Genomic DNA, 13,568 nt, shown 5'->3' on the forward strand with positions numbered 1-13,568 from the left:
GCTGACCTGGGATTAACTATGTAGTAGGGTGAGCTCAAAGTTGCACTTATAATTTTTGTTTGGGTGGTGAACATCTGTAATCTAAGCACTTGGGAGGTGAAGGCAGGAGGATCAGGCCAGCTTCTGCCATGTGGTGAGTTCAAGACCAGCCTGAGTGACATGAGATCCAATCTTGAAAAAAATAATAGTAAAATTAAACAACATGTAATATTTGAACTAATGGTATTCATTGATTTTGCTGGGGATTTAGCTCAGGCTTTTATCAGTTTGATATCTTAAGCATTATAATAAAATAGGAAATATGCAGCTAATTTAAATCATTATTTAAACAATATCTACAGCTCAAGGGAAGCAGTAAAAGCAAAAGCATGCTCCAGAAGATATAATTGACGCATACAGGTAAGGGGGTATAAAACATATAAAGATGATTCAAGAGCTAGACTGTAAGGAAATAATGGTTCTCTCTTTCAGAGTTATTTGCTCTTATCATTATGAGACAAAGGCTATATTTAATCATCTTTGAATTCCTAGCACTGTATGTAGAACACCGTAGGCCCTCAATAAATATTTGCCAAAAATGTAAGTGAATTGGTGGAACAGACATTTAAAAATTCCTATCAATGAACAGTGCTCCAAAATGGGGTCTAGCACCTTGACAAAGCCACTATGTCAACATTTATGGCATCTTCCACAGAAAAGTTCTTTTGGGCAGGCATTTGCTATTTAGAAGTTAAGATCACAGAATATACCAACTGTGTAAGTCAGAAGACACCTCAGAGAGCATTTGAGTGCAAATCCATATTTTATAAATAAGAAATTCAGAAAGGCAAGAAAACCTCAAAATTAACTCCAAATCCCATGGTTGGAGTGAGAGCCAAGACTAAAACCTTATCCCCTGGCTCCCAGGCCAGAGTTTCCTTTACACCATGACAGTGTTGGTTCCAGTGGCGTAGAAGTTAAGAGTGGGTTTTAGTCTCCTTTATTAACTTGTTGCTTAAGTCAAATCAGCATGCTTCTTGGAATACTACTTTTCCCACCTCTAAAGAAGAGGGTGTAACTTACATCAGACCTCAAAGTACTGATGTAATCAATATAAGATTCATTACATACTTTATTCTTATTTAGTACTCTGAGTTATTTATCTGTATTTATTTTAGTATGCTTATTAAGGAATATCTTTATACATTTTGTGGATAACCATAACACCTGACAGATATATGACTATCGTTAACAATTTAAGATAGCAGTGATGAGAGAATGTGTTATATTTATAAGGACATTTTAATCTCACTGTGTCTTCCTCAGAACTGATATTATGGTACTGCTGGTAGAAATGTAAGTGGAAGTTATGAAAACTGCTATTATTTATTTGCTTGGATGTCTAGACTTGCAGATGATTTTGTAAGACATTCCTTAAGCCACCTTATTTCACATTATTTTATAAAGTGGTTTCTTTGCTGCCATTACTTAATGAATGTGATTACATAATCAGACTGTCAGATGGAGGAAGGATTATTTTAGGCTCATACTGTATTAACCACAGATATTTTCTGATAAGAGGATATTGTGCATAATTATAGAGTAACATAACATGTATTTATCCATGACTTCAAGTGAAAAACTATCCTTCACAAATGTAAATACTGTAGATGAGTATGGTTTTATGTCTAACGGAATTCATGATTATAACTAGATTTATGGATGTTTTGCAATGCTAGGGATTGAACACAAGGTCTCATACAGACTAGGCAAGGATTCTACCACTAGACTACATCCTCAGCTCTCAAAATTTTTTATCAAACTATAATAGGTATAACAAAGAATATAGAAATTTAGGAAGTAATAAAATTTTTGTTGTTTGTGGGTACGGATTTACTTTCAATAGTTTCTTTTAATACTACTGATAGACGATCTTGGGAAAATTGGTTTGCTGGACAGAATTGAGATATCCATTTAGAACAACTTAGGCAGGCACCTGGTTGGCTTTCATATTTAAATTTGTAAATCAGTTTACTGACCTTTCATCACAATAAAGAGAAACCTTTTGTAAATAAAACATAGTTGTCATAATCTACATCATCTTCAAACTCAGGACCAGTACAGTATTCTCTTTTGAATCTTCATGCCTAATGCTTGATTTATTTTATTTTATTTATTTGTTTTGTTTTTCAAGGTAGGGTCTCGCTCTAGTTCAGGCGGATCTGGAATTCACTTTGTGGTCTCAGGGTGGCCTTGAATTCATGTGGATCCTCCTACTTCTGCCTCCCAAGTGTTGGGGTTAAAGGCGTGCGCCACCACTCCTGCCCCCTAGTGCTTGATTTTAAAGCCATTTTCACTTCCAGAGATGGTGACCCACTCCTATAATTCCACACTGGAAAGGCAGAGGCAGGATGATTGCCACAAACTGGAGGTCAGCCTAGGCTGATGGGTGACACTGTGTTTCAATCAATCAATCAATCAATCAATCAGTCGATAAGCCATTTTTTTTTTCCAAAGCTGGTTATCTTCCTATTATGAACCTCCTTCTCTATAATTCAAGTAAGCACACTATTAACACATATAATATATAAATTATATATAATTTTACTTATTTTTTAAGACAAGGTTCCACTGTAGCCCTTACTGGCCAGGAACTGTGTAGACTTGGCTGGCTTTGAACTTGTAGGTGGTCCTCTTAGCTCTGCTTCCTGAGTGCTGGGATTAAAGGTGTGTGCCCCCATGCTCAGCTGCAAATGTAATTTAGTAGATTAAGTTTTGTTTTCTACTGGCCTTCAGTTAAGGAGATGTTTTCCCAGTGAGTTAGGTCCACACTGGTTTTGGCATCCTTATGCACCAGATCTCCCTATACCCTGAGGAATAAATCCTTTGAGAGGAGACTCTATAGTCTGCAGTTCCCAGCATTTTGGGGGCCAGGATGTATCCAGTGAATACAATGCTTATCCTTACTTTGTGGAGCACTATGTGCTTTGGAAGTATTTCCATCACAAACATTTCACTGGTGATGATAAGACTCGGAAACTTTTAGTAACACTTCTCCGCTCCCTCCTCCTAGCAGAACAGACCGGTTCCTCAGTGCCAAAGCCACAGCTCACAATGGCCTTATTGAGCTAAAAGTTGATACCATATATAATGCTTCTTTTGCTTACCCATGTAAACCATTCATTATCATGAAAAGTAACAATCAACTGAAATTATGTGAAGCAACTTGTTTGAGAACCTAGTGGACACACACTAACTTGGGTATGCTGCCCGTTCATAGAGACTTCATGGTCAGGTTATACCTACGTTTATCTGTGCTTTAGATTCATACTGGAAGTTTTCAAATGTGTATTTATCAGATCTTCTTTGACGCATCTTAAACAGTCTGGCACCACGATTACTGAGATGGGATAATTCTTCCAACATGATGTCTCTGGGGATGCTGACTTTTTTGCCCAAGTCCATGCCATCCACATCTGTGAAACAATATTCACATGCATGAAAACCTTACAGTAAGCATGTTTTAGTGTTTTTAAAAATTCCATGATTTGCTTCCTGTCATAAGTTACAGTGGTCATTGAGATGTGGGCTATTTAGACAGATGGCTTGAGGTTAAATTCTAGCTCTGCATTTCTCACTGCATAATCATAGGTATGTTATTGATGTCTAAACTTTACTTTAGTTTCCTCATTTCTAATGTCCAACTAATAATAATAATGTCTATTAATAAGAGGGGGGAGTAAGCTTTCATTACTATTAATGCAGTTTAGGTATTTCATATTTAGTGAGTTTTCAAACAACACTGCTTTATAATTGTATCATTAAGCTCTGCTTTGCTCCCCACATTTTTACATAACAGCTAAAGTTGAGCCCATTGCTAAAACATATACCACCTGGATATTCCATTTTTCCAGTCTTGGTAGAAATATTATTCATTCTTTATCCAGCACCAAACAGCCTTTATAAAAGAGGCAGATGACAAGTATTGAATAGTCACCTTTCTCAACAAGCTCCAATGCCATCTCTGTGAATCCCTGTCCTAAAATCTCTGTGTATAATTATACTCATGCTTCCTTTATATTCATATAACATGAATCACATTCATTTTATGGTTTGGATTTTCTTTATATTTTAATCTTTCTGTCACTTGTGTCTTAAATATAGAAGTTTAGTAGTCAGTGTTATTTTCAGCTGCAAGTGTTGGTACATGCCTATAAACCTAGCACCCGGAAGACAGAGGCCAGGGCAGTCACGAGTTCATGGCCAGTCTGGGTTACAAAGTGAGTGTGAGGTCAGCTTGGGTTGCATAGTGAAATCCTGTCTTTAAAAAAAAAGTTATGTAGGGCCATGGATGTAGCTCAGTGGTAGGGCACTTGAAGAGGTGATGATCTTCATAGCAATGGAGTCCTCCTCTCAATTAAAACTACAAAATCTTTCCATAAGGAAACCAGAATATAAATGCAACTTCTCCCTCTTTCTCCCACCAATTAGAAAAATTTGAATCATTCTAAGCTACTATTGTGACGCAAATAAGTTCAAAATTTCAAGTTTAATTTAGGGATCTTCAAACAAAAATGTAAGAAAATGTTCAACTCATTTTCCTCTTTCTAACAGCCTTCAGTATTAATGACTCCAACATGGTTTCTAAAATAACAGTGTCACTTAAGTCAATTCTATCAATTGGCCCTGAGACTTAAAATAGTCTTTTGCCATGTGTTGGACTGGAATTGATCACTGGATTGGCTCAGGGGAAGTATGTGCAACTGGCCTGGGCTAGTGAGTGAGCAGAAGTGCTTTTCCGTGCTAACTAAGATGTTCTGTTTTCCTTTGAGCTATAAAAAATATGACTAGGACCTTGCTAACAATTTTTTTTTCGAATGACAGAGCCAGTTTTGGGATAAAGCTGAGGTAATTAGTAGAGAGATCAGATCCTAAGTTTATGTATAATCCTTTGGAGCAGATCTTATAGTTCCCTTCTGGACCTTGGAGATATGCAAACCAGTAAATTTCCTTTATTGTTTAAGCTAATTGTTTTTTAATTTTCTGTTTTTTCAACTAAAATCATGCCAATTCATATAGTTATTCTCTTTTTCTATGTATTCACACTAATGTAAGCCCAAAATGTGAGTTAAAGTTATAATTATAGAAAGAAGAGGGAGGCTTGCCTAGAAGTCCTATAATGAGGTCTGCCAAAAGAAAAGGGACAGGAGACACTTCCAAAAAATGTGTGTGTTTTTTTAATCCCTGGATCAAACGCCTTTGGATTCATAAGAAATAGTCACTTCTCTTTCACAAAGTACTAACTACACACTGCCATGAGGATAAATGTGCAGCCACGGCCACTAGAACCACCTGTCCTCTGTGAAGGGGCAGATAAAGAAATAATCAGCAGATACAATACCCTGTTATTTAACTTTCTTCCACTGGGTAGAAGAAACAAGAGCCCAAAAGGAAAAGGTGCTCAAAAACTTAACTAGCTCTCAACCTTTTATTCATTACATTCCAATCCATGTCTGTTAATCCTGACTTTTCTCTTTCCTACACCACACAATAACTGCCTTGAGTGACTGTCTCAGGACCTTCTGGATGTCTTGGCTGAGAAACACTGCCTGATAAATCCAGACATGGACTAGAACTTGTTCTGGTTGACAGGCACTAACAGTAGTTACGCAGTGAACAAATCCATTTTGAAAATTAAGATGTAGTGTTGAAGACATGGATCAGCAGTTAAAGGCACTGCTTGCTTTCAAAACATGATGGTCCAGGTTTGATTTTCTAGTACTCACATAAAGCCATATGCACAAAGTGGTACATGCCTCTTGAGTCCTGGTGTACTCCTTTCTTTCTTTCTCTCTCTTTCTCTCAAATAAATAAACAAATTTTCTTAAAGTTTTATTTATTTATTTGAAAGAGTCAGAGAGACAGACAGACAGACAGAAAGACAGGAGAGAATGGGCACACCAGGGCCTCCAGCCACTGTAAACGAACTCCAGACGCATGTGCCACCTTGTCCTGGGGAATCAAACCTGGGTCCTTTGGCTTTTGCAGGCAAATGCCTTAACTGCTAAGCCATCCCTCCAGCCCATAAATATTTTTTTAAATTAAGTTACTAGTCAAGCAGTCAGGCATTGTGGTGCATACTGGTAATCCCAGCACTCATAACACAGATGCAAAAGGATCAGAAGTTCAAGGTAATCTTCTGCTACTTAGGGACTTGTAAGCCAGCCGGGTCTACATGGACTCCTATCTCAAAAAAAAAAAAAAAAAAAAAAAAAGTTACATAGAGCTGTGGATGTACCTCAGTGCAGAGTACTGACTTAGCATATGTGAGTGAGGCCTTTTTCTTTGTTCCATACCCAGCCATGAATATATATATATATATATTTGTCCAGGCATAGGTCTTTAATTCCAGCATTTGGCAGGTTGAAGTAGGAGAAATATAAGTAAGAGACCAGTCTGGGCTATAATAATGAGACCCTGAGTTTAAAAATAAAAGTTGGATAAATTTAATAGTTACATAAATGACATTTAAAAACAAAGAAATAATTACTCAAAAGTATCACTGTATAATTCATTTGCAACTTTTTACTATTACCTATGCCCTTGAGCTCATATATGTCTATTGTAGCTATGTGTAGAAACTATGAGAATTGTGTAGTACTTATTATATCCTTGCTCTAGAAGTGCACTTATAATGTCATATTGCAGTATAGCTCTTCCCATTCTGCATTAGTGCTTCTATGACAGCAGCTTTAAGTAGACCATGGAAGGAGCATTTATACTGTAAAAGTTGGACACTACAAATCAAAACATTTTTCCCCAGAGAAAGAGCCAGTTGTTAAATATTTACTAGCATACTACTGGACATATCCAACAATGTTAGGAATATATTAAGTCAACATACTTTGCATAAACAAACAACAAAGACAAACTAAATTCTCTAATGTTTCCTTACCCTGCCATTTAAATAGTTAAGTTTATGATTGATGTCATGGAAGAATGGGTTCCAGGGCCGTCTGTGAGCTGGGAATCTAATATGCCATCATTGCCATCACTCAAACTTTCATGAGCATATTTATTCCAAGTTCAGCTGCCCCTTGCCCTTTATGGCAAACCCCTGCACAGGGTCTTAACAGTATGTTCAATCTGAATGCCTGACAAATGAGATGTCTTATCCAGGATACACATCCTTGCCCTCGTGGCTTTGAAGGTTGTCTTTGTGGCATTAGGTCATCTATTGAAAATAAAATTGCTAGGCATACTTTCCAACTGCTGTCATCTGTAGTGATCTAGAACTGTAGTCGGAGCCATGCTGAATCCAGCCCACTGACAAATGACTGTAGTAAGAGAAAAGACCTTTTAGTACCGTTTCTTCATGGTTAATAGGCAAATGCAATTCTAACAAAAAGGATAAACTATGGGAGAAGAGGTGGCTGTGCATATATATTTTTTTTAGTGTTGCCTTTATATTAAGAGATTCTGTAGCTGGGCATGGTGGCACACGCCTTTAATCCCAGCCCTCAGGAGGCAGAGGTAGGAGGATCGCTGTGAGTTCGAGGCCACCCTGAGACTACATAGTGAATTCCAGGTCAGCCTGGGCTAGAGTGAGACCCTACCTCGAAAAACAAAACAAAAAATCAAAGTTAAAAAAAGAGATTCTCTATTTGCATAGGACTCTATCTATAGGCAGGCAGTTGGTCTTTATGGCTAGAGTAATAGTCAATTAGATATTTGCTTATGTAACATAAGCTATATGCCACAGGTGACACAAAGCATCATAGTTCATACTGTGATCTTAAACAACACTTGGAAAGATTCCAATTAATCTAAGTTTACTGAAAATCATTCTTAGGTAAAAATAAAGATGGGGCCTATCCAGGAATGTTTCTTTTTCTATTACATGCATGTTTATGTCAATCTGAGTTATGAGATTATGTAAAGTTTTTTTTTTAAGTGTCATTAATGGAAACACTATGAGGCATAGGAGCTGTGAAAATCTAAAAGCATTTAGGAAATGAGATTACCAATATGTTGAATCATAAAAACTAAGATAATTTGAAAGAATCACAGAGGGCTGCTTAGAGAATGAAAGAGGAGAGCATGCCCGAGTGAAAAAGGCATCAAAGAAAGCCAGGACGATGGAATAGAGTTGCTAGTTTGACTCTACAATTTCAACCTTGGTGTCAAATATGATTCAGCCAAGTTCTCTGGTACCAGTTCTCTGAAAAACTTGTTAAGGTTAGACGCTAGAAAATTTATGAAGTCACATAAGGTGATAAAACATTATAGTAAAATATGCAAACCTTTCTAGTTCTGTTGTGTTTTTTTTCTTCTTGGGGTTATGATAATGCTAATGTGAAAAGTTAAATCAAAAAGGAAAACTCATAAGTGTGTATACATTGCATTGTCCTCCTCTACCCCAGGTTTTGAGGTACATTGTTCTCCCTGGAATCTTTGTTTTGATGTAGACAATTTGATCGAAGGAACAAGTAAAAAAAAAAAAAAAAAAAAAAAAAAAAAGCTCTTTGTGTTTGTGCAGTGTTTCATCTTGGACTCTGTAAGTTTTCAAACATCTTTGTGATTTATGTCAATATTATCATTTCTGTTACTAGTAGAGAAACACATAGAGTGTTGTTTGAATTCAGCAAGCCCAGCAACTTTGGAAGAAGGACTATTAGACACATCAGGGAACTAGCCTCCCTGTTTTGATGAGGAATTTGGCCACTCTGGAGACCAGTACCTGCTTCCACATCAACAGCAGCACTCCATTTAGACCAGGGCTTCCTGTTTTCAGACCACAAAGCTAAACACTCTTCCTGAAATTACAAAAATAATCTGCCCAGTTCTTTTTAGTGTGCTGGGGAAAGCTGTTCGCCAGCCTTCAGGAGAAAAATAACGCACAGGAGGGGGGAGGAAGCCTTCCGTAGTCCAGGGAAAAGTGCAAACTGCAGGTCTGAGGCATTGTGGTCTCTGTCCTTATTTGTGAAGCTCTCATTCTGAGCTGTCAGCAGTACCTGGTTTTGAAGTTAGGGAACATCATGTTTCCAGTTCACCTGGAGGTTGTTTTCATTCCAATTCTGTTTCCTCCCATCAAAACAGATGCCAAGTGTTCTTGATTCTTCCTCCATTCTGATCTTCTCATCTCTTCCTCTATCAATCATTTCTATCCTGTTATCATTCCCTATTCTTCCTTTAGTCATCAAGTTTCAAATGAGTTACTGAATAAGCAAGGGTTACTATTCATGCTGAAAAATGTGTACAGATTCAGGGTAAATGGTATAGGACTGATAAAAGGGAATGTGGCCTTGTGGTTCATCTTTTACTGCTTCACAACTCATGCATTGATAATGGCAAAGTCCCTGTATCTTCGTCAGTATCGTACACTAGCACTTGTCGGATGCTGACTGCGCCTGGGATGCTATGGTACAAAGCACAGCGGTTTATGTCACAACCACAAGTGAACATAAGACAGCTTCCCCATCAGCTCCAGTACTGCCAAAAAGATGACAGCAGTGGTCACAATTACCATATGGTGATGAGGTCAATCTGGAAAGCCAATGGCCTAGGTGACAGGAGATACTTTTTATCAACTATTTGTGGGCATGTTACATATTTGCTTCTGGTATGTGACACCATATCATAATGGGTCACTAATGAGCAACAACCAGGGTGCAATAAAGTAGAAACTAGAGTTACTTACTTTCCAAAAACTCATTCTGTCCAGCTAGCATGGTAGTCTAGTAGGCAGATTTTTTAAAATCTTTTTTGTCTGTATGTCTGTGTTTGTATGCGTGAGGGCAGGCATGTGTATGCTACAATGTGTGTGCGGAGGTCAGGGGACAACTTCAAATGTTGGAGCCCTCCATCTTATTCAAGACAGGGTCTATTTACTGCTCACCTCCGTGTACACAGGCTAGCTGGTCCACAAGGTCCTGGGATTCTCCTGCCTCTCCCTCCCATTTGTTTGGGATTATAGACACTCTCTACTGCACCTGGCTTTTTATGAGGGCTCTGAAGACCCAAACTGCAGCCATCACGCTTGAAAACAAAGAGCTTTTACCCAGTAAGCAATCTCCTCAGCCCTGAACAGATTTTTTTGTTCACTAATACTTTCAAGTTGTTTCTCCTTCTGATGGAACAAGAAAATCTGTCCCTTTTTGGCTTTTTTATTTCCCTATTCACCTCAAAGTCTCACTACCTTTAGTCTCTCTCCTCTGTAAGAACTACAGTGTTTAGAGGATGACTGGCTAAGCTCATTCATTCACTGTCTCATTTTTTTCTCCTCCTGATTAAATGTTTGTGGCCGGTGATACTAATCTGAAAATGCTACAAACAATTCTTATGCACCAAGAGGGGATTGAAAATGTCTTTTCCATTTTATAAAGGATAATCCAGTCAAAATTTTATTGAGTAGTTTCATAATTAAGACCACAACAATCACGTTTTACCTTAGATTATCCATAACTTTATGACTGTAACATGTTTGAAAGTTCAGAGCTTCATCTCAAAAGCTGTGTCTCAGAACTCCATATCTCGTTTCTGCATCCTTAGAAATGACAGCCCTCAGCACCATATCTCTATACTCCATTCAGGCACTAAGAGTACAACTCCATGTAAGGTGTCACCATAAATAAGAGAAGGACATTAAACATTTGAACCATTTTGTAAGGTGCTGCGTCAGTTTCATCTGGTATGAGTGATTATCCAGTTTACCTGAAATATTTGACATCACAGAGAATATGACTGCTCTGTAGGGAACTGGACCTCATCATTGCTGGAGGAAAGGATTCACACAGCCAGAACTTCCTAGGAGGAGCTCGTAGTATCCCTCCTGGACCTATTGCATTTTTTTTTTTTTTTGGTTTTTCAAGGTAGGGTCTCACTCTGGTCCAGGCTGACCTGGAATTAACTCTGTAGTCTCAGGGTGGCCTTGAACTCACAGCGATCCTCCTACCTCTGCCTCCCGAGTGCTGGGATTAAAGGCGTGCGCCACCACGCCCAGCCCTATTGCATTTTTTATAGTTTCTAAAAATAAAACTTCCATACATTTTAATAGTCACATAAACATGAAAATAACATGATTTTATTCTCAAAGGTCTATGATAAGACTAATACAGAGTACAGCCTACCTCACAGTTTAGAGTGAGAATATATAAAATGGATTCATTTATTTATGATAATGATACCCTTAGAAAGTGACTTACCCAAAGCCTAGATTTTTAAAAAATATTTCTCAATTTTCTTTTCTTATTATTTTATTTTTACTTATTTTTTATTTTTATTTTTATTTTTTTTTGTTTTCCGAGGTAGGGTCTCACTGTAGCCCAGGCTGACCTGGAATTCACTATGGAGTCTCAGGGTGGCCTCGAACTCACGGTGATCCTCCTACCTCTGCCTCCTAAGTGCTGGGATTAAAGGCGTGCACCACCATGTCCGGCTCTATTTTTACTTATTTGAGAGAGAAAGAAGACACATAGAGAGAGAGAATGGGTGCTCTAGGGCCTCTAGCCACTGCAAACAAACTCCAGATGCATGTGCCATCATGTACATATTGCTTATGTGGGTACCAGGGAATCAAACCTGAGTCATTAATCTTCATAGGCAAGTGCCTTAACCACTCAGCAACCTCTCCACCCCCAAAAGTCTAGTTTTAAAGCCAATTTAGTCTCAAACTTCAGTGATTATCTGATTTTTACCTGATTGACCAGAAAAGCTATGCGGAGAATTTTAAGTAAATTACCTGATGTAGGAAACACAAAGATGCCTTCAGATCTAAAAGAAGAAGGAAGCTGGGCATTTAGCTTTGGCACAGCTCTGATGTCTGGTTCAGAATAACTCTCACTGTATTTTAAACAAATCTGGTGTGATAGAAAGACATGAGAATCCAGGTTGAACCCAGAGCAGGGTTGCCATAGAAAACAGAAAACAGAACTGAAGAGCAAGAGCCCTTCACTATGACATGGTATGGTGGGCATGTAAAAGTCGCTGCTTTTTTGGCTTCTTTATGGAAGGGACAATAAACACTCCTCTCAACCCAGTTTCCAGATGTTCCCAGCAAGTCTCATGCCTCTAGCTCTCAACATAACGACGGTGAAAAACTGTGCTCACTGTCAATGCAGGGGAAATAAGGAAGCATTCTACAAGCCCTACAAATACATCTGCAATGGCTCAAATCAGCCCTTCAGAGAAATTGGATAGTCACCTTGTAAAATGATGCTATCTTTTGCTTATTTTTTATTTTTATTTATTTTTTATTTATTTGTTTGAGAGCGACAGACAGAGAGAAAGACAGATAGAGGGAGAGAGAGAGAGAATGGGCGCGCCAGGGCTTCCAGCCTCTGCTAACGAACTCCAGACGCGTGCGCCCCCTTGTGCATCTGGCTAACGTGGGACCTGGGGAACTGAGCCTCGAACCAGGGTCCTTAGGCTTCACAGGCAAGCGCTTAACCGCTAAGCCATCTCTCCAGCCCTGATGCTATCTTTTAATCATGAACAAAATTGATTTTCCTTTGTAACAATCAAAACATAAGATATGAGGCATGCTTTCTAGAGTTATTTGCTAGGTTTTCTTTCTAAAGGATGGAATGGAATAAGATCATGCATCTGTAATACATTAGAATTTTGTATTCAGGAAAGACCATAAGAACTTTATTTTTCCATAAATGATAAATGAAATATTTTTCACCCAAAATATATTAGTAAATTTATTATTAAATGTGAATACTGGTGTCAGAGTTAGACAAACAATGATTATGAAATCCTATCAAATCAGCTATTTATAAAGATTTTGAAAGGATGGAAGAAAATGTTTTGATTTTTTTGCATAAAATAAGGTAAAAAAAAGAAATTAAGATAGAACAAGTGATGTGGACAAAAAGACAAAGTAGTATGATATTAGTTCAAAAACAAACAAAAAAAAGAGTCACATTCACTGATAACATGAGAGGCAAACCAAGAGAATGTACATCAGCTGTCAGATTGCTTCATTCCTTTCACAGCAGTTGTTCAGCTGAAAATAGCTTTCCTATGAGGAAGGATGACTACAAAAGGCTTAGTTACCATAGGCTTTTCTACACCTCACAGAGCTCTAGGTTTGTTATGACAGAACATGTATCTAAAGGAAGCAAACTACAGAATATTCACACGAGAAAGTTTCTGTATTCATGTTGAGCTACATTAAAGGTAGGAAGGATTTTATCGATACCATTTCCATGGATTTCCTTCATGATGGCAGATGCTTGCTGCTTCTTCTGCTTCACCATGGTACTATGAGATAACATGACTTTTGTTCCCTGTGGAAAATAAAGGGACTTTATTGAGGCAACGTGTAAAACTCATTTGGTATTTATTAATCATCCTTTCTGAAAGAGAATACCTTTATTCTTTATTAAGAATTTGCCATTGCTTCCCATTGAAAGACTAATTCACATTACTTGTCTGGTGACAGAGCCTGTTTTTCATCAACAGGCCATGTCCCAGTGAGCAGACGATGACAGTTTCAGCCCGGCCTTATCTGTGTATTAGTACAATGGTCACTAGCCAGTGAGGAGCAATGAAAGAGCTAGTCTCCTTGCTCTTCTCTCTTTTCC

The 13,568-nt window shown here is 38.0% G+C and overlaps 1 protein-coding gene across 1 annotated transcript in view; it reads right to left on the reverse strand.

Annotated features, from left to right (window-relative positions):
* Myoz2 (myozenin 2) overlaps positions 1–13,259 on the reverse strand; it is a 32,802-nt gene extending 19,543 nt beyond the window's left edge. Inside the window, exons 1-2 of the mRNA XM_004658548.3 lie at positions 13,184–13,259; positions 3,286–3,455 (exon numbers count right to left, since the gene is read on the reverse strand). Of these exons, the coding sequence (XP_004658605.1) occupies positions 3,286–3,455; positions 13,184–13,259 (246 nt within the window). The remainder of the gene's footprint in view (positions 1–3,285; positions 3,456–13,183) is intronic.
* Positions 13,260–13,568: the final 309 nt, after the last annotated feature.

The sequence above is a fragment of the Jaculus jaculus genome, chromosome 2, assembly GCF_020740685.1.
Source record: "Jaculus jaculus isolate mJacJac1 chromosome 2, mJacJac1.mat.Y.cur, whole genome shotgun sequence".
In the NCBI taxonomy this organism is placed as follows: Eukaryota; Metazoa; Chordata; class Mammalia; order Rodentia; family Dipodidae; genus Jaculus; species Jaculus jaculus.